At 36.5% G+C, this 21,827-nt stretch overlaps 1 protein-coding gene across 16 annotated transcripts in view; it reads left to right on the top strand.

Annotated features, from left to right (window-relative positions):
• GRB14 (growth factor receptor bound protein 14) overlaps positions 1–21,827 on the top strand; it is a 66,272-nt gene that overhangs the window by 35,419 nt on the left and 9,026 nt on the right. For 15 of the 16 annotated variants that reach the window (XR_010832450.1, XR_010832449.1, XR_010832452.1 and 12 more), the window contains 7 exons: positions 3,411–3,567; positions 9,104–9,225; positions 11,104–11,178; positions 17,369–17,506; positions 18,579–18,689; positions 18,880–18,975; positions 19,533–19,613. Coding sequence is in view for 10 of the 16 variants with exons in the window: in XM_066999762.1 (XP_066855863.1) it covers positions 3,411–3,567; positions 9,104–9,225; positions 11,104–11,178; positions 17,369–17,506; positions 18,579–18,689; positions 18,880–18,975; positions 19,533–19,613 (780 nt within the window). In the remaining 6 variants the exon portion in view is untranslated. Of the gene's footprint in view, positions 1–3,410; positions 3,568–8,294; positions 8,725–9,103; positions 9,226–11,103; positions 11,179–17,368; positions 17,507–18,578; positions 18,690–18,879; positions 18,976–19,532; positions 19,614–21,827 lie in introns of those variants that run through there. The other variant, XM_066999760.1, reaches the window with a different exon arrangement.

The following is a 21,827-nucleotide window of genomic DNA, read 5'->3' on the forward strand; positions in this document are numbered from 1 at the left end:
AGCCTCAACATGGGCTGTACGTGATCTTGCTGTAAAACAAGCAGAACACCTCACTTGATGAGCAGCTGAAGAAAACTGTAGTTGCTAGTGCTAGTTTGTGCTCACAGTGTCCCTAGCTGATGTGGATCCTCATCCTGGCTTTATTGGAAGCATGTGGAGAAATGCTAGGAAAGTCACTTTAATCGTCTCTGTATCTTTCACCCTTCCATAATGTCACTTTTCTTTCTGGCACTTAAGACTGTAAAATTTTTTAGATCAGCCTGATACAGACATATCAAAGAGGCTAATGAAGCTGTCTGCCCTTTAGTACTGCCCAGAGTACAACATGTTTTAAGGTCATGGGATGCTGTTTTGTCTACTCAACTGTACAGCCTACCACCCCATTCACAGTGCACCCTGCCAGACAGCTCTTATTTTTGTCTTTGAATTTTTTTAAACACTTCATGGGTTGAAATACTTCATGCCAGTTTATCCTGAACTGCAAACCATCATTTGTGTGGACTGGAGTAAGGGTTTAAGTTGTGTATGGAACAAGACCAAGCTGCCAGCAGACTGTGTTGTTACCAGTCTAACTTGTTTAACACTGGGAATGCTGCTAAAGCATATAAATCTTGTAAAACCAACAAGAGCTATCTGCCACAGTTGTTTTGCCAGTATCGATCCTTAATTTAATATTGATGTAGTCTTTTTGCCTTTTCTATTGAAGGTAAGTACTTGGCTGTAGCTAGGCCTGTGGAGACTATGGATTAACTTTCTCTGAGGCCTGCCTGTTTTCTCTAGAAGACTCTGCTTTGAGGATGTTGATTCATGAGCAGAGATATTTTCACAACTTCAGAAGTGGGATTTAATGTTTGCTTTATCCTGTAGATTAGTGTTGTTGCAAGGGTGGTTGAACCTCATGTGGAACTCCTGAGCTGAAATATTAAAGCAAATCATCATGGACTTCATGATGATTTGATATGCTGGGCCAAAGTTTGAAACAGAACTGTTGTGGTTACATAAAGAAAGGCAAATTTATTTATTTATTTATTTTTTGAGAGGAGTATGGCCACCAGCGTGTTCTAATATGTAAGTGGTTTTCAAATGGAGTCTGCTTTTCTTGTTCAGATGTTAGGATAGCATGGGTGAGACGGCCTGATTTTTTTTAATTATTTTTAAATTTATTTTTGGATTTCTGCCATTAGTTGGAGGGAAGCAGGTGTCAGGATGTACAGTTGGAACTCGCAGCTGACTTGCCTACCAACTTTGGCACAAAACAGAGAAGGAGCTGCTGTAACAAGTTGAGACAACAATCTGTGGCTGATTGTTCCTTAGATGCTTGAAACGAGCATTAGTTTACTAAGGTAGTATTAGAGGCCTGACTTAAAATTATCATAGAATCATTAAGGTTGGAAAAGACCTTCAAGATCATCTGGTCCAACCATCACCCTACTACCAATGTCACCCACTAAACCATGTCCCTCAGCACCAGATCCAACCTTTCCTTAAACACCCCCAGGGACGGTGACTCTATCACTTCCCTGGACAACCTGTTCCAATGCTTGACTACTCTTTCTGAGAAGAAATGTCTCCTGATTTCTGACCTAAACCTCCCTTGGCACAACTTGAGGCCATTCCCTCTAGTCCTCTCACTAGTTATCTGTGAGAAGAAGCCTACCCCCAGCTCCCCACAGCTTCCTTTCAGGTAGTTGTAGAGAGCAATAAGGTCTCCCCTGAGCCTCCTCTTCTCCAGACTAAACAATCCCAGTTCCCTCAGCCGCTCCTCACAGGACTTGTGTTCCTAGCCCTTCACCAGCTTCGTAGCCCTTCTCTGGACATGTTCCAGGGCCTTGGTGACCTTCTTGTAGTGAGGGGCCTAAAACTAAACACAGTACTTGAGGTGTGGCCTCACTAGAGCAGAATACACGCGCATGTTCATCTTTAAAGAACTTGTGTCTTGATGTTTAATCAAGGGTTTACAATGGTAACTAATGGTAATGGTATGTTTAATGTTGTATCAAATCTTCTATTCTTAATTCACATATTTACCTGAATGTTTGTATTTATAATAAAATCTCATACATCTGTATTGTTTTAGGGACTATGTCACTATTCCAAAATACATGACAACAAATAAGAGTTGATCCTGATGTCAGGAGCCTCAATATTTTTCATTTTTTGAGTTTTGTCTATTTTAAAAATACTTTATTTTTTAAAAAATACTCTTTAAAAAGAAATAAAAGGAAAAAATGTAACAATACTGAGTTTCTGGACTGTTGTGAAGAATTTAAAATCATTTTGTTTTTTAAAAAGCAAAACAACAAAAAAAAAAAACCACCACACCCTTTTTGGTGACTTAAATGGGATTAGTCCCTGTGCAAAGCTTGTGACAATAGGGCACTAGTGAATTGTGTCTATTCCTTCGAACTTGCCGATTAGTCTGATTCACTCTTCTGCAGAGAAACAAAACAAATATTTAAATTGACATGTCTTCTTTCCAGCAGTCTGTATGCAATAAGACTTGTTCTTTTGGTTTGAAACTAAGCATAAGCAGGTGTAGCCCACGATGCACCTCTTCAAGAACTTAGTGGGCACCCAATTCTTCAGGACTCTAAAATGTGTACCAATATTGAAAAATTTTAAATTTCATTAAGAAGTCATAGTCAAAATGACAGACATGTCATGAAAGTTTGTATTGCCTCCTTCCCTTGACCCCACCAAACACCCTTAAGAGAATAAAGTAATTTAGAAAAACTACTGAGATAAAACGATAAAAATTGTCTATTTCTGGTTTTTGCATATATGTCTTTTAGGACATTTTATTTGTTTTCCTGGTCTTCATATGATGGTAACTCTTTCCTGTATTGATGGTTTTGTTTCTGTATGTGTGTATATATGTGTTTTTTAAAATAAATAAATAAATAAAACTCATAGCTCCAGTTCTTGCCAGTGAAAACTTGAAGTAGCTCTGTAGCATCCCTTATTTCTATTATCTACACAATTGTGAGCATCTTGAATCCAAATGCTGTTCTTTGAACTAACTCTGGCTTTATTCTTTCTACAGCTCTGCATTCACAGAATCTTTAAGTTTCACCATTTATCCTCTGTGATTTCTTCTTTAGCTTATATAAGAATGTGCAGTTAATTTACCTATCCATTACAACATTTTTTTAAAGCAGACAGACCAGTCTATATCGTGTCTTGTGATAAGGGATGTCCAGTCATCAAATTTAGTAGTGAATATACTTTGTTCAACTGTTTTGTTCTCAATAACAATTACACACTCAATTGCACTAGAATCAGCTGTCTTTAGTACTGCATCTTATGTTTATAGCTTCTGGTCTCAGTCATGAGTGACACTGAGAAAAGAACATACTTGGATTAACTGAGTATTAAGTTCATGGGTATTTCAGTGCTTTTATTTATTGCAGGTAATTAAAGTTTATAGTGAAGATGATACTAGCAAAGCTTTGGAAGTCCCAACTGATATAACAGCCAGGGATGTATGTCAGCTGTTGATACTGAAGAACCACTATATTGATGACCACAACTGGACTCTGTTTGAGCACCTTACTCACACAGGTTTAGGTAAGACATTCTATACAACAGTATGGCAGTAAATAAGGTGTATTTTCATTTAAAGGTATAATACTAATACGCCTAGAAATAAAGTAATGGGAGAGTGTGTGTGAATTTGTTTGGAGGGGTTTGTTTCTCTCTCCTTTTTTTTATTTCTTTGATAGCATGCCGGTAAAGTAAATTTTGTCACAATACATTTGTCTTGTGCTGCTTCATCTGTACCTGGAAGAGTGATTTGGAAGACACTGACCATTAAGGTTCTCTCTGCAAATTCTTCCTTTCTCTTCCTTGCTTTTCTTTGGTAGTTCTTTCTCTTCCACTGGTATTTCCTGCTTATCTCTAGTAAGAATTGGGATATTTTCATTGCAAATAAAATCATTGTTATCCCCAACACATCTGAGTGAAATCTCTGACATCAAGGACAGAAAGTGGTTACATAGTGCTGTCCTTTCTGGACAACAGAACTCAGTCTTCAGAAACAACATCGGAGTAGGCTATCAGTATTTTCCTTCAATGCGGTCAGTTTGGCTAGATTTATTGTGATGTTGGGACAGGACTTCTTAAGTGAAACAAACCCACTCTTTTAAACTTTCAGTTATGAATCAAAGAACTTGCATTGAAGTACTTTTATGCTTAGTATTTTAAGTTGCTGGAAATAAAACTCTTTAAACTCCTTCCACACCATCAGCATTTCCGTAAGAAAATAAAAAACAAATGAACAAAAAGCAAGCAAATAAGACCTCTATGTGTATTATACAGTTATGCAGTTTAAAGAACTAATCTGTGGTTTCAGATTATGACTATAATTTTAATTTATGGTCTCTATATCTTGTTATAACATAGACGTGATTTTGCAGCACATTAAGAAAAGTTAAATACATGGAGAAAAGGGGATGTTTGCAAAGGAACACAGGAAAGCCTGCACTCAACAAAAGATGAGTTCAGAAGCCTGGGTGAGGGTGTAGTATTAAATCGGTACTCTAATCAGACAATCATGCCTCCTTTTACAGCACTACTTTTCAGTATTTTGTTTATTTTTGATTGGGAATTACATCAAAAAAATCTAACAAGACTAATGACATAAAAATACATGTTTTGAATTTCGTATCACTCAAAATTTCCATATTATTCTTAAACTTTGCCACTGTGATGGAGTTACCAAAGCTAGTAGTTCTTCTGCAACCTTAAGGGAAGTTTCAGCTAGTGCAAGGTAATGTTGTTTGAGACAGAAGTTTAGGGCGGGCTTCCTGCATTTTAAAATATATAGAAAATTCCTTGGATGCCCTAATTTTCAGAAGAGATTGTACTGCTACCTCGTAACTGCAGTATTTACTGTTCAAAATAAAAATGCATAAATAAATGTTAAAAATATGTTTAAAAGCTATTAAAAAAATTCCCTCTCTGAGTATGTATCAGGGGATCTGAACTTGTACATTTATGTAAAATAAACTTGACTGTGAATCTCAACCTGTATTATGTTTAACAGCCATATTTTAAAGATGAACTACAAAAGCTGGAACTGTTTTTTTGCCCTTTTCTGCTCCTTTATCCTATGAAGACAACCACAAACGTTTCTCAATTTTTTTTTCTTGCTTTGTAACATTTCAAAGGTATTTATAACCTTTTGCACTGAATGTATCAGTTGTAAGATGCTTCTAGCTCAGAGTAAGGTCAGAGTTAAATCTGGGTCGAGACTGTAAATGACTGACTGCTACAGAAGAGGAGGTATAAAAATGGCTTTAGACAAGACTACTGTATAAACAGTAGAAGTGTTTTCTGTAATTTATAATGTGGCTGGTGTTTAAGTAGTGTAATATGTACTGAAGAATTCACTTTTGACAAACTATGCCAGAATCATAGTGGTGTTGTTTCTCCTGGTTTATTTGTCAAATAGCGTGTTTGCTTCTGTCTGAAGGTTTTAGTGGAAGATTTCTGTATCAAATCATCAGTGAAGTTGCTTTTCCTATGATTATGAAATTCTCGAAATGGCTGGTGTGCCGGTCGGAAGACCTGCGTTCACCGTGCAATCTTCTGAGTGGTCCGGCTGCTTTGGGCATAATTTTAGAAAAAAATGAATTGCTCATTTTCAAAAATTATTTCCTAGATCATGAGGATGGGAATTCAACGTTACTAGCCAAAGAAAGGAGCAACTTGAGATATCTTTGTTACTTTTTTGTAGTACTGAATAATTTATTTTTTATGATACTGTTTGATTGTTTTTTGTTTGAAAGGTTTGATCTTGACTTCCATTTAGTATATTCTTAAGCACTGGATGAATAGCATGAACAAATATTTTTCAAATGCTGACTTAGTTTTGGACTGTTTGCTATTACTGTCATATGTTATATCCGTGGAAATTTGGACAGTCTTTTTCTGCTTCCAAGCTAAATGAATGGGTATCAAGAGGAGAAATACTGTGAGCGCGTGTGTGTCTGTGTAAATTCCAGTATGACGGTGATTAATAATTCATTCATCAATTAGCGAACATTTTCTTTAATATCTAACAGCTGTCTGAATACTACTGAATTAGATATGATTGCACAAATCTCAGTGAGCTGAGCACAGCGTTCTGCTTTTAATCAAGGCAGACATTAATTACATCACTGGCGCGTGCCCTCCTCGCTGTGCGAGGTGTGTCTGCCTGCCAAGGTTAAAGACAGAAGCAACAAAAGGCACCCCGCAGCCGCTGTCCGCGTATGCCTGGCTGGCCTTTCCACAGACCTGTACCTGCCTTCACCGCCCTGCCCGACGGGCGCTAGGCCTGTTCGCGTCCCGCTCCCGGGTCTGGGCCGGCGCTGCCCGGACCTGAGCGGCTGTGTGACCCGCTGTCCCCCGGGGGCTACCCGCTGTCCCCCGGCCCCTGGCCGCTGTCCCCCGGCCCCCCCTGGCCCCGCTGCCGGGCCCCGCTGTGCCGCCGGGGGGCACCCGCGCTCCGCGCACCGCTGGCCTGCCCCGAATCTGGGCCTGGCTTGTGGCAGCGGCGGCGCTGGGAGAGGCAGCACGCCTCCTGCAGGTGTCCTTTAGTCCCGAGCTGCTGAATTCACAGAAATCCGCCGCCGTTCTCAGGTGCCCTGTGCCGCCTCAGCTCAATAGGCTTATTTTTCGAGGTTCCTCTTTGTGAGGCCTTGGGACAGGCACCTAGTTGTGTTTCAGCGTCCCATCCTGTGTTCGCTGCCTGCGTTCCTCTGGGCAGCCCGTCGGAAGGCTGCCTGGGGCTGCGGCCTGAGGAATCACACAAAGCACTATCTGCGCAGCAGGGCTGGGCAAGAACCTTTCTGTTTTGTTCATTTTTTTTTTTTCCTTTTTTTTTTATTCCCACCAGGTGGCTAGAGAGGAGGCTATTTAAAACGTGGCCTGTCGTGCTCTCCAATATTAAATCTTTTTTCGTGTGCTTTATGTACTTCCCATAGTTAGGAAGACTTTGTTTTGGGCTGTAGCAGGTGGTCAGCATGTTAGAGAAAGTGGTAATAAAGAGAGGGTAGAGAGGCAGGAGGGAACTCTCGAGTCTAGCTGGAAGAGGAAAAAAATGATCTAACTAAACCAAAGCGCAGCTTTCTCATGGCAACACACAGTAATTTGATTCTAGGACCGTGTTCTGGGGTGTACTAACCGAGTGCTTCAGTTCCTTCAAGAAAATAAGTTGAATCAATTGTGAAAGATTCTCTAATATGACACCTTAAAAATAAAGAAGTATCAACATCCTTACCCATCCATTGGGGTGATGCAGAATGCCTTATTTTTGTACCAAGAAGTAACTCTTGAGGAAATGGTATTTTCCTAAATGTCACAATGCCAAGCTTGCAAGAGGTTTAAATGTCATCCCAGAGGAGAGGTTTCTCTGAAAGGAAGAAAAAAATGCTGTTTTTGAGTAAGAGCTTCAGTTCTTTAGTGTCTCTCCCCCTGCAACTGACAAATGTATATTTTGGAGTAGAGCAGTCTGTCCAAGCCTTTAAAATACCTGGTTTTATTTCAGTATTTTGGGGGTATTTTCTGTTTTCTGAATTACTCTGTTTTTTATTTGCATTATTTGATCTGTTTACAACATGTAAATTTCATGAAGCATCTTTACATTCTGTCTTTTGGGCTTAAAACTCAGTTAAATCCAATAGAAGTTTAACTTTCCAATACTTGATCTGTAGATCATATGAGCACTTTGTCTTCTGCTAGTCATGAGCTTGATATTTTCATATTGGGATGAAATTTAGCTGTATGAGTGTATTGTTTCTAAACTTGCTAGCTGGAAACTTCCTGAAGAAGCTTGTAGATTTGCAGGCTACAGTAAGGCTGTTATCCACCAGACTTCTCAGTGTGGAAGTATGAAGCAGTGGCTGGTGAAAGAGGTGGCAAAAGAAGATTGATAACAGGATGTTGTTGTTTAAAGAGGCTTTTATTATCTCTAGCTTGGGAGATTCTTATATTCTTTATATTCTTTTCATAAATCCCTTATGATAATGCAGTGAAGTCTGGGAAACATGATCAGAAAATTGTGTGAGTTACATGTTTTTTATATTATATTTTAATTGCATTTTCCATTTGACAACATGATAAAGATTGGATGTTAAAACTCCATAATTGGCAGGGAGACATATATTTAGATCTTAAACCGGCCCTATGAGTAGTCCTACTGCATTACTCAGAGTATGCATCTCTTAAACATGCACAACACATCTACAGGAAAATTCTTAAATTCTTTCCCAAAAATGCATTTAATATTGCTTGGCAATTGAAAAGTTCTTTCAAGAATCTATTCTACAGAAGCAATATAAAGTAGTACGAATACTGATTCTGACCTCCACTGCTGTATTCCCCATAACTGAGTTCTTCGTCTTGTCTTCCCTTCCCCTTTACCTATTGCAAAACCAATCTGCACATTAGGGCTCACTTTGTAGGCTTTGGGTTTGTTTTGTTTTTAGTTTTTCATGGCTTTTACTGTTTCTTTTGCATATGTTAGTGCTACAGCTGCTAACGTTCTCAGTATCTCTGGCTTGTGCAAAAGCGTTAAAACGCTGAAACGCCCTATGTTCATCTGCAGTTTTAGAAATGCTTCAAAAGACAGCAGGGTCCAGGGGAGAAGGCAGCTTTCCCATGTTGTGGACGGCTTACAATTTATGAATGCTTCATTAGAGAAGGGGGTGTCAGGAAGACATTCCAGACACCCCAGGCAAGGTGAGTAGAGATGAGTTGTTGAGGTGGTGTGCTTCCTGCTGCACCATGCATCACAAGGCAGGAACTGCCTGTGGCTTCTGTTGCATGGAGCATGTGGATTTGGTCATGTAACAGAGCTGCCCCCTGTTTAAAAAAGCAACCAACCAAAACAAAGTAAAACTACATGAACTACCTCAGACATTAAAGTTGAGCCCATTTCAACTGGGGTGGAACAGTAACTTGGTGTAACATGCACCTGATTAATGGGCTGTGCTCAGATTGCTTGTTTAATGTTTTATAACATACGTAATTTTAATTATCTGACCTCTACATCTTCGTGTTTGACAGTTTTTGTTCTTAGGTGCAGATTATGTGCTGTCTTTTGTTGTTGTTTTTACAGGAAGAGCTATAGAAGACCATGAATTAGTGACGGAAGTCCAGTCAAACTGGGGAATGCAAGAGGAAAACAAATTGTATTTTAGAAAATATTATGCCAAATATGAATTTTTCAAAAATCCTGTGGTAAGTCATAGCATTATATTTGTGAAGTGGTGCATTTGTTGGTGCTGCAAAATAGTCTTTTTTGTTACACTCAGGCAGAGTGTAAAGCTGTTAGTGTAATGCGAGTCAAAAGGAATAACTAGGAGGAAGTTTATGGGACCAAGAAATATATTGCAGCGCTTGTATATGGTGGCCAGTAACTTTGTTGTAATTGTAAAGTATCAGTATTCTTACTTTTTTTTGTGAGGATGAGGGAAGAAGAGAGAGACATGGATTTAATTTTCTTGAAATTTACATGTTGACCTATAACAAAATGAGAATTATTTGAAGTTAAGTTTCCATTAAGTGACAACAAAATATAAAATGAAGCAGTACAAGGAGAAGCATCTGTAGCAAAGATGATTTTATTGTTAAAGTGAAAATTGAATGTTATGGTCTAGCACTGACCAATGGCAGCTTCTCAGAGCTGCAGCTAAATGACAACTGACACAAAAGGCCATGAGCAGCCATAACCTATTAGGAGTAAGTGAAAGTGAAGTCAAAGTTAGCATATGTAAGGATTGGAAAGGGAGCAGAGACAACTTGTAAGTCAAGGATGCTGCCAAAGGTTAACACTACTGATTCAGAACTTGCCTGATGGCAAAGACCATAGAAGTAGTACTGGCTCAGCAGGAGAAAATTACCATCTGGTTACTCACATGCATGGTGTATTTGGATCACTCCTAATACTGTCTGTTACAGGGCCAGCTTGTTTCAGATGTCAAAGGGAGAAATAGAAATGAATGAGGACTTGAAAGGTGAAAAGTGGAAGGGAACTCAAATTATCTGCCTGTGAAAAGGATGAAAATGTAAATATTAAGACACCACAAGATGTAAGAGATTTGAGGGCATTTTCCTTTTCCAAATGTGTTTCTCTGGACAAACTGTAAATTCCTCTGTCATTAGAGATACTACTGCACTAGTGAAAAATTCTGAGCTTGAGAAGCTTTCAAAAAGTAAGTGTATGTGTATTGGTTATCTAGTGAGGGGAACCAGCTGTGGAGCATGGCAGGCATGCAGCTGTGAATAGCTCCAACAGCTGTGCCTAATCAAAGCCCATACCATTCCTGTTGAGTTATTCTTCTGGGTACTGTCGTAATGGTGTAGCAAGAATGCTTTATTAGAAATGTGTTAATATGAATTAACCCTACCAATTTATTTACATTTTATTAATTTTATTAACAATTTTATTAAAAATGAAGGTCAGTAGACATTGGGTGGTAAGGGAATATTAGCTTCAAAACTGTCCAAACCTTGAGGAAACTTAACTCTTGGTTGGTTCATATGGTCATGACTATATTGAACTCACCAGCTGCAGGTCTGTGTCATAAATCACCCCTGGAGCTTTTCTTGATGATAAAATTGACACTTTAAATGTGGACTTTTTAACCACCCCATATTGATGTTGTCACATTTTAGTGTTGATTCATATTTCATATCATTCAGAAAAACAAACAAAAAACCTGAAAGTACGTGTTCTCTATTAATGGGAGTTATGAAATATTTTACTGAGTTTCCTTTGTAATGAAGACAATAGAAAACAATGTATTTTCCAGCATGTTGGTGTATATCCTCCCTACTTTGTAGCATATTGAAGCCCCAGGCAAGTCGTACTTGTCAACAGTGATAGACGTTACTACTAGAAAAATAACACTAAGGGCCAGGTATTGCAATATGACTAGCACTGCTGTATGAAATCCTCTTGCTTACAGATACTGTTGATGTTTTTCTAAGTTTTTCAGCAAGTAATATATAGGATGTTACAAATTTAGGAAGGATATTACATCCGTTTTCTACATCCTAAAGAGATGTTTAATAATTATTTTTACAGAACTTTGATAGAAATTATTGTCATTGCAGAGCTTTTTCCCAGATCATATGTTATCTTTTCCAAATGAGACCAATGCAGCTGTAAGCCACTCTGGGATATTACAGGTATGTAATCTTTGAAAGAAGATGAGCCAATAAAGTGTGGAATTCCCAATTGTCTGTATTTGTGTGAGCATAGTGCTTTGTCACTGTCGGATCTGTTGGTAGTTTTTGTGTAAAACAAAATATGTTTAATAACTTCTTTTTCTTATGAAATATAGAATATCCCTTCTAGTCAGTTATTACGTGACTACTGTTGAATGTGCCATTTGCCAAAGAGTGCAAAAATGGCCAAAAAGGCAGTAAAAATGTTTAATACCTGTATTTCAGGTGAAACTGTTTCCTTAAAAAAGTGTAGTGCTGAATTAATTAGCCCATACTTTGCAGCAGCACAACAGTAGAATACCGAGGAACTGGTAATGTGATAGAAATAGATATAAAAAGAGTTAAATTGTTGAACTTAATGAGTAGGAAATTTAGACTGACTAGTATGATTTGTTAGTGTGAAGGCTACTGTAGCCTTCCAAAAAAAAATGGTAGGTCACTCAGTGTTAGTCATCTTTTAAGTAGACACAAGATTTTAATTTACAGTGGGAATAATTTCACAGAATGACCGTATCAGGGATCATCATCTTACTTCTCAAAGAGGGGAAAAATGAGTAATAAAGGTGGAAACATACACATCACTCTTGTTTGCTTGTCACTAGGAAATTTAATTAATAGAAGAACTTTCACTGGTCTTAAGACAACAATCCTATGTGTGAGTTTTGGGTTTAAAGAATGATTGGAAAGGCAACATAATAACACAAGATATTTTAAGGTAGAACCAAAGGTAATATGGTAATTAAAAAATATTTTTTTCTGTATCCATATAATAAATTCTACCTTAACATTCACCAGAAAATGAAAAACAATAAAGAACTAAATTTCAAAGCATTCTTCCATATCAAGTAGTTATATCCTTATTGATATTGATAAGAGGGGATGCTAGTCAGGATCTTACAATTACCCTCAAATGTTGTTTAAAAAAAAAAAAAAAGGTTCTAAATTAAGTGTAGTTGACACATAATGGATACTATAAATCGTTTTTAAAAACCTAAATCATTTTTTCTAGCTTCAAAACATGCTGCACATCTATAGAAAATTGGTTCACTTTTGCTACCTACATGGAGTACAGGTTATGCAGCTTAATGCAAGCATTTAATTTAGTCATCAAATCTTGTCCCCTTTGTTGTTAAAACTTAATTTATTTTGCTTGCAAACAATCTCATAGTTTGAGTAAGTATTTTTTTAAATGAAACTGTTTGCCATATACCGTCGCATAGAATCTCCTTTTGTCCTGGGAATAGAATATGAGATACGGGGAACATGGGCAAAGCTTGTGGGTCAGATTAAGAATAATTCAAAATATATAATGTTAAATCCAGTTTTCTTAGCTTGAAAAAATTGTTATGAAATCTACTTTGTTGCTATTTGATGTTGTATTGTCTGTTTGATTGTATTTGGTCTAATAAAACTTAGTGGACACAAAATACGGAATACCCTCTTGGATTTTGCAGCTGCCACGCACATTTCAGCAGAAGCTGTTCAGTAGATTGTTTACAGTGTGTTGCTGTTTCCTTGGAAACTTTCATTAAGACAAGTTAATGGGCTTGCGTTATTATTTGCGATGTGCTTGGTCAGGTATCAAGAGAGACATTAATTTTAACAACTCAATGCTTACAAATGATTAAAAAATAACTTCTGATACTTTTATAGCTTTTTGTGGATTGACCTGTAAGCAAGTAAAATGTTTTTCAAGTATGGTTTTCTTGACTTTCAATGAAAGTGCAAGAGTAAGTATTTCTGCCTGATGACTTTAAATCAGAGCATCTAAATAGTCTTAAAAACAAGCAAAAAGTTTGCCTGTCCTTTCTATTTCGCATGTGTAAGTAAAATCACAAGGTCTGAAATATGCCAAATATCTATGTGTACCAAAGACAGGGATTCAATCTTTGCCATGACAATCTTTAACTTAAAAAAAAAAAAAAAAAAAAAAAGTAAAGAAGTGTCTCGTTATGCTGATTGGCGTGTGACTATTCTGAGACACAACACTCTATGCACATGTCTAGTAGTAGTCAGTATGGATAATTTGAAACTGGCTTTAGGTTATTTTTGCAAATCGGATGCCTTAAAAAAATTGTAGTATATAGATTTTAATCTGAGGCCTTTCTCATAGCAATAAAATACCCTATTATTTTTAAAATATATATATAATATTTTTTTTTTGAGAATTAGTAACTCTCACAAGAGGGTAACAAATTCCTTCACTTAGTTTAATGAGATGTGAAACTTGCTGAATTTAATTTTAAATGAGGCTTGCGACTTGTTTAAAATGTGGCCTGCTTATTGGAGTAACTTTTATTTTGGGTTAATTGATGTATGCATTAGCTCCTTTTATATTCTTATTCAAGATGGCATTCCCAATGAATAGACTGCAAAACATCGTGTTGACAGGACTGACTCCTTCTGAGTTAGCAGGTGAACTCCTAGCCTCACTGAAGTCAAAGAATTTATTCTAAAATTACTGTAAAGGATTAAAATTTTTTTCTTAAATTTCTTTCATTTTCTTTTTGATTGAAAATAACGTTTCTTCAATTTTGGAGTTTTTTTAATCTCTAATTTGGATCAGACTTTTTTTCCACTATGCAAGTTGTCAATCACTTTAAATGCAAAAATGACACATCCTCAGTTTAGACAATAGACATTACTTGGGCTGTTATGCTTTTTTCTGGTTTTACTGTAAGAATAGACCTATTCCATGCCATCTTGGTTGTTCAATAGATGCGATTGACACAATTCTGTAGGTAGACTTGAAGTTCAGAATTCAAATCTTGCGTTGACCAATTTGGCTGCTTCGTTCTAACAGCTTTTTACATATAATGTGAGAACATTAGAAAATTATAGAGAGCACCTGTCCAAGCCATCTTCCAGAGCAATGAAAAAACAACCCTTTCACCTAATGTAGAATGTATTAGAGAAAGTAACATTAGTATTTCCTGAACAAATATAAAACATAAATGTTGTATATGGAAAAATGAAGGTAAAAACAGATAAGATTATGAAGACACATGCTCAGAATTTGGGGAAATGTGGAATTACTGATATAATCTTTCCCTTCTGCCCTTTCCTCTTATTCCTTTCTTCATTGTCATCTTCTTCTCCTTGCTCCATATTTTTAGTTGTTCCATTCTGTGTCTTCGTAGATTTAAGATTCAGTCATCAAATTCAAACTTGATTCACAGAGTCTTAGGAAAATAAGATTCCCTAATTTAAATCTCAAAATTGTGTGTACCTGCTCAAGAAGCATTCACCTCAGCAAATGTTGTCCTTTTCCCCCAGTACAGCCATTCTTTCAATGAAACTGTTGAAGGCATTATGAATGCCTTCAGTGCCTGAAAGCAGACAAATAAGTTGTGTAGCTTTCAATCTTTATTTTGTTCAAGTGACATCTAGTATTTCTGAATTTTTTACTATTCATCTGAGACCGTGGAATGTCCTTTCTCTTCCATTTTTTTCTTGTTGACTCCCCTCCCTCAACAACAACAAAAAAACTTTTTTTTTTTTGTTCAAGTTGGTTTTAAGTTGGTTGATTTTACAGCAAATCAAATCATAATCTGGCCCATGTTGCTGTCATATATTAATGTCTGAAAGATGGTGACATTTGATAGACCCTACATATCAAGTTGTATATTTCACTGCATGAGGGTGCAAACTTATTTCTGCATACTGTGTGATCAGTAATCACTGTCTTCATCATATCATCATGTAACTGTCCACAGTTCTTCCACCTATATGAAGGACTTTTCTTATTTTTGTCCTATTTTGATTGCCTTCTCTCTAAACAGGGATCAGCATAAACAGGGATCCTTTTCCCCCATAATAAACTTCAATCTTGCACATACTTCCATTTAAAAAAAAAATCAAAAAACTTTCTTTTCTACTCTATTTAGTTTTATGTATTTATTAAAGACATTCACTTCTCAGATCTTTTTACTGCTTATTTTTTGGGATATTTAATGGTTTTGACTTTACAAATACACAATATTTTATTTTCTCTTACAATCCTCAGCTGTCTTGGAAGGGAAAAGGTGGATCTAGGATAGCTTTTTTCCTAGAGTTATTGCTACTTTAGATGAATTGATAGCATGGATACAATAGTGGCTGTTGAAGCTGAGCTTTGTATTGTTCCTCCACTTTGGCCTGCTGAGTAAGAAATGTGACTGTTTCATGATTATGCTTCTGATCGGAAGCTCTTAGGGAATCCTAGGGAAGAGCTTGTGCAGGCTAGGAGCCAGGCACTCATTTCATTTTTGGCAGAGAGAATACAGCATAAAGAGATGCTTTTTTTTGGTTTTACATACATCAACTGTCTTAGATTATCCTAAATTTCCATTTGACTTCGGTTTTGCTGTAAAAGTACTTTTCAGTGCAGGCTATATATTCACCATCAGTGAACCTGTTAATATGTGGCAAATGGGAAGATTATCAGGAACAGCTACCCGGACCTGTCTGCTTCAGTGTGGCTGAGAAAGCTTGAACTGCATTTGTACGTGGTACAAATGGTGTACAGGTACATGGTGTACCTGGTCTTACTGTAATTTACTATTCAGGTGAATAGCATTGAAGCTCTCTTAATGCATTCTCAGTTGTGGGCTAGATTTTCTGGGTGCTCGTCTGTCAAATGAAACCTGTCTTTGTTACTGCATTGTTAACAGATGAATTTAATCAGCTTGGGACGGTCTACATGTGGTGCTGTCATGCATCTGACTGCAAGGTAGGAAAACAATAAAAGTGAAAGTAACCTTGTTTATCTTGGTTGGAGTCCATTATTTAGTGGCTTAAGACCTTGGTATACTTCCAAAATCACATTCACTTCATCATTTTGCTGCAGTCCAGTGCCAGCCAGTCTGCCTCTTGCCCAGGAATCTGTTGCTTCGTGTCCTCAGCTCAGATGTTCTTGAAGTGCCAACAGAGAGGAGGAAAACACAGCGATGAAAGCTGCAGAAATCAGCAAGAAAACCCCTTCTTCCCTACCATATATGAGCCTAGATAGTTTTTAAGGTACTGCAGGCCAGTCTGAGGCAAGGTTCCTTGGAGAGCTTAGTAGTAACTTGGATTCTTTTTGCATACATGGAAATTGAAGAATTCTAGGTTAGTATGTTTAGATATGAGTCATAGTTCTGGGTAGTTCTGTTGAAAGAAGAGGAATAGAAATGAATATGTTACATGGACATAGAATGCAGTTAACGTGGTTGGCAGATTTTAGTAGGTGCTTTTGCAGTCCTAATAAAACTGTACTTGGTCTTAGCAAGACAACAGCTGTGTTGCACTCTGATAATGTCTGGTTGAAAAGGCTAAAACAGAAGTTATTTAGTATCTTGAGCAGAGAGAATTGCATTAGTTAGCTCCTCTCAGTGCATCAGTTAACTTTGTTGTCTGTCTGTATCAATCTGCCTTTCCTATGGTTTGGGGGTGGAAGGGGTGCAAACTATTTTTTGGTTCTGGAGGCAAAATATCTGATCCCTCTGAGAACTTTAAAGCCCTTTTTCCTTGCTTCTAATGCAGCTTTATTCAGATAAACACGCTCTACCCCATGACCTTGAGCACAGGCGGCAAATACTTGGTGGCTGGCCCAGCCTCTACTCTGCTCCATTCAACTGAAGCACCCACTTAAGGACTACTTTAGGTCCTGACACCTTTTTTCCCTCCTCTTCTGAAAATAGCAATATTCTCCAGACCTGTGTGATTTTGTGATTTAGATTTTGTGATTTGTTTGATTGAATTTTAATTCAGATCCGTTCCTTTTTCTGGTTTGTAATGGGCAGGGGAAGGTGAGAAGAGATGTCATTTTTTATCTTTTCCTTCTGTTGGTAGCATTGATTTGCAGTTGTATAAAAATAGGGTCTGAGGCATGGGATCAGAACTTCTTACACTGGTGTTGTTGCTGAAGTCAACATTGCATAACTAATGCTCTCATTTCAAACCATATGTTCCGTATAAATATGTAACTTGCCTTGCATACCTTGGAGTTATGTAACATTCTGTATGCCTTAAATCAGAGGTATTCTAATGGGATTAGATGCAATAACTGAACTACTGTGATATGATAGTGAATTTAGGGGTATATTCCCCTTAGTCTTGTCTGAATATCTTAATGAAACAGAAAGGTGGTTTCAGATAAAAAGAAAAATGCATGTCTGATATTTTCTTTCAGATGTTCCTAAGCTCCAGCACATATCCTGAGATTCATGGTTATTTGCATGCAAAGGAACAGGGGAAAAAATCATGGAAAAAACTGTTCTTTCTTTTGAGAAGATCTGGTCTTTATTTTTCCACTAAAGGTACATCTAAGGTAAGGCAAAACAAACAAACAAACAAACAACAATAAAGGAGGAGGAGAGAATTATAAAGTTAGAACAAATGTATACATATTTATCATTTGCTGTAATATTAACTGAAATTTGAATTTTATCTTACAGTGATAAGGGAAAATAATTTCCATTTATAATAGATAAAATATATATAGAGAGAGAGATATAAAATTGGGAAAGCATTGTATCAGGAAAAACTAGCTTCTTTTTGCCTGTTAACTTTTACTTCAGTCTGGTTCGCATTTTTTTTCAATTGGTTAACAGGGTATCTTTTAAAAATAGTTAAAATTCTGAAATAGATGCTCTGAAAGATGGGCACAATGCTTCAATATGTAAATTATACAAGAGCATATGTATAAAAAGATTTTATTGGAAGATTTTTAGAGTTCTTGAATTCTGTCACTGTTTTTCATTCTGCTAGTTCAAATTTTTGTCGGTACTTAAACCTGACTGTGTTAAACAGGATACATTAGAGATATGACACCTTTTATGTAAGCTGCTTAAACACATGCTTTTCATTCTTTTGAATTTTCCATTAGATGCCAGAGTACTCATTGAGATGCTTTTGCATCCTTCAACAAATATATTTATTTTTCTTCCTTGACCTAATTCATTGGGGAGGATGGAGGTAATAGTAGAAATACTACTGGACAGTAATTATTACAGTTTATTTTATTTTATTTTATTTTTTCAAATTCTGAAAGTATATTTTATTTTGATGCTTGAAAACTATACTGCACTCAAAATTTCTGACTACTGCTCTTATTGCATCTTGAATGTAATGGATGTTTTCACAGAAATCATATCACTTGTACTTTTTTTTTTTTTCCTCTCTGGAAGAGTGAACTCTGACTGGTTTGAGGTGTTTTTCCTCTGCATTAGGAAGTGAATTTTGCATTGCCTCTTTCTAGATTTCTTGAGACAATGTCACAGTTAAAACGGAGATATAAGATTATATTTTGGGTTAGAATAACTAGTATGCCACTCTGAGTTTGTTATCTAGAGAGGCTAGCTAAAAATAGTCTAACTGTATTACATTGCTCTTTTTTTTAGGAGCCAAGGCATCTGCAGTTTTTCTGTGAATTCAGCAATAGTGATATGTACATGTCTTTGACAGGCAAAAAGATTTGTGGAGCACCAACAAACTATGGATTCTGCTTTAAGGTACAAGCTTATCATTCTGATACATATTAAAGCAAGCCACAGTTTTTAGGTAAGCTTAAATTTCTTTAAGGTTTTTGAAAACAATGTTCAGCTGTCTGTTATAAAATAGGAGAATTAGTGGCTTTTATTTCAACAGGTATTATCTTCAAGATATGCATTAATGCTAAAAAAATGTGCTGTGGCCTTCTAGCCTAACAAATCAGGAGGAACCAGAGACCTGAAACAGCTCTGTGCAGATGATGAGCAAAGTAGGACCTGTTGGATGACAGCAATTAGGTTGCTTAAGGTAATTTTTCTGTGTGGAGTTAACTTACTGCTTAAGTTTACTATGTGAAATTCTGATCTTGTGAATTAGAGAAGTAACATAATTCCAGGTTCCCATGCAATAGCAGTATCAATTTTGTACAATGAAAGCTGAACATTCATCCCAACAGGGACAGACTAAATTGCTGGAATCATTTTAGGGGATGGGATGATGTCTCGATGAAGTCCTGCAAACATTTAAACTTAAGATTAAGCATGTGTAACCTGGCTGAATTTAGTGAGACTGTTGGTGGTGATAAACAAAACTACAAGAATACACAAGATGGGAACTTTTAAAATATTTTAAAAAAGTGTCTGTGACAAAACAGGCACATGTCAGTCAGTGTATTAAATAGTCAGAATTTAATGCAGAGTATACATTTAGAAAGGCAACAGCAATGCCATTGTTGTGTGTTTCCTTATCCTACCAGCATTTGTCCCTGTTTTTTAATGATTAAAAAAAAAAAAAGGCAAGTAAGAAAGGTTTATTGACTTAGGTTTATAGTTTAAAGTACTAACCATGTTATTTTCTGGTTTTAGTATGGGATGCAGCTGTATCAGAATTACATGCAACCATATCAAGGTAGAAGTGGCTGCAGCCCTTTGAATATAACACCCATGGTATGTCCCACAGTAGGTCCATGAATAAATACTTTTGTTTCTGCCATCATGCTATTTTTAAGTGACTTGTGTCAGTTACACTACTGACCTGATCCTGCAGATCTTTATATGTGCGAATGCTTGCTGAAATCTTTAGGGACGTCAGGACAGACTAGAGAGCTAATTAATTAATTTACTTAATACAAAATGAGTAGTTCAGACCAGTTTAAGAGACTTTTTCCCCTTTTGTCAAATCTTCAGTATTTTGGGAGTTTACTGGCTTGTTATCACTGCAAAGAGAATGGAAGAAGGATTTTAAAAGTGAAGGAGAACTATAAATGTATTAAAAAAGAAGCAAAGTGTTTAAGGTCACACATGCTGTAAAGGACGAACACAGAAGCTTTAACAAATCCTTTTCAGTATACAGTGATACTTCTGTTTATTTTATTTTTTTTTTTCCTCCAAAGTGGTTTAATACTTACTTTGGATTTCATCTGATGTAGTACTGAATGGACTTTAGAGGAACACCGTAACTTGGCAGAACTGGGTTTAGAAGGAACAGCACCCTATACTGGATGCTGTGTCCATCTCCTCAGTCAGATAGTTGGGGATCAGGTTGTCCTTTTCTTTAATATATCTTACTTATCCCAGTTCTTTGAATCACTTGATTTCAACTCTTTTTTTTTTTTGAGGGATTTATATCACTTTGTGCTTCTCGTTGGCTAAACTGGGTAAAAAATGCTTGTTTCCAGGACTTGTGATTATGATTTTACGGTGTTGGAGCATTTATGGTAGTTCTTGATGTTAAAGCATCTAAGATATGCATTTGTCATTATGGGTATTCACAAATATGCTGTTTTATGATATTGCTAATAAGCATGCTTTCAAAATTGCACTTAATATACTGACCATGTTTTTACTGTCTGTAATAAGAAGCTAACGATAGCCAGCTGCTGCCTTTATAATGGGTCTGGGAGCCATTATTGATTCTCTCTCCTCTTACACTGCTGCATGCATTATAGCTCATGTAAATTCTAATGCAGGCAGAATCTATAACTGGTATTAAGCATGGTACATTTTTTGTACTTGTGTATAATTGGTGAATTAAACTCAGGAATTAAGTGCACAAGCTAATGTATGTACTTCATAGAGGAATCACTTTCATTTCTGAATAATTCACAACCAAGTCAGCTGCAAGGAGTTCCCTGCACTCTCCTAGAGAAACACAATTTCTCTTAGTTTGCCCTTCTCTTTTGCAAAGTTCTTTACAGGTTACAGTTACTCAGGCAGACCTTAGACTACAGTGTCAACAGTTACAATGCACTACTATTCCATTTTGAGTTATATTGATGCTAGAAGAATCTGCGTGTAGCCAAACAGGAGCTAAACAGGTTTTGGACTGAGAAGCTTTGTTAACTCTACAGAAATCTGGGCCTCCTATATTCCAGATGTTACTTTAATTTATAGAACACTAGAGTGTTCTTTTAATTATTTGATCTACCAGTGCCAGTGAACATTTGAGACATTATAATCAGTATTAAACTTGATTTTATAAACTTGGGTTTCTGGCAAGTGTTTTGGTGAGCTTTAAGACTGTTTTGTCAAGCTTGAAATACTTTTTATTTTATTTTTACAAAGTCAATCTTTACTAGGAGGAAAAAAGACAAACTTGTTTTTTTAATATTAGATCCCATAACTGTTAAGTCTGTGCTTGTTCTGCGTTGGTTAAGAGCTTGAAGAGAAGTATTAAAATAAAACTGAATCTCCATAGAAATGGCTTTTTCCAGTGGTTAAATCTGGTAAACTTTGGGTGAAACTTTGTATAGAAGATGCATGAATTTATGTTGTATTTATAGCAAAATACTTCAAATCTTTGTTTATAAGATGATTATGCATAATAATTTTGCATTTTCTTTTTTTCTGGTACTTGGACAACTTACTAAAAGTATCCTAACTTGTTTTGACATGCAAAAGGATAGTTATAGTTACAAATATAAGTAGAATTTATGGTAAAGCGATGTATTTGTTGTCCATCACAGTAATGCAAAGACATGATTTGTCCTGCCAAACTGTAAAATTGAGTTTTATAGTAGCATACAGGAGTTACAAATGTTCCCAAGGGTGTAATGAGTTTGGCTGTGATGGGGAGTGCTGCAGATATTTGAAACACCATTTGTAAAATGTAATGTTTTCTCCGAAACTCATTCTTAAAACACAGATCTTAAAAAAAAAAAC

The sequence above is a fragment of the Anser cygnoides genome, chromosome 6 (genome assembly GCF_040182565.1).
Source record: "Anser cygnoides isolate HZ-2024a breed goose chromosome 6, Taihu_goose_T2T_genome, whole genome shotgun sequence".
NCBI classification, from domain to species: domain Eukaryota; kingdom Metazoa; phylum Chordata; class Aves; order Anseriformes; family Anatidae; genus Anser; species Anser cygnoides.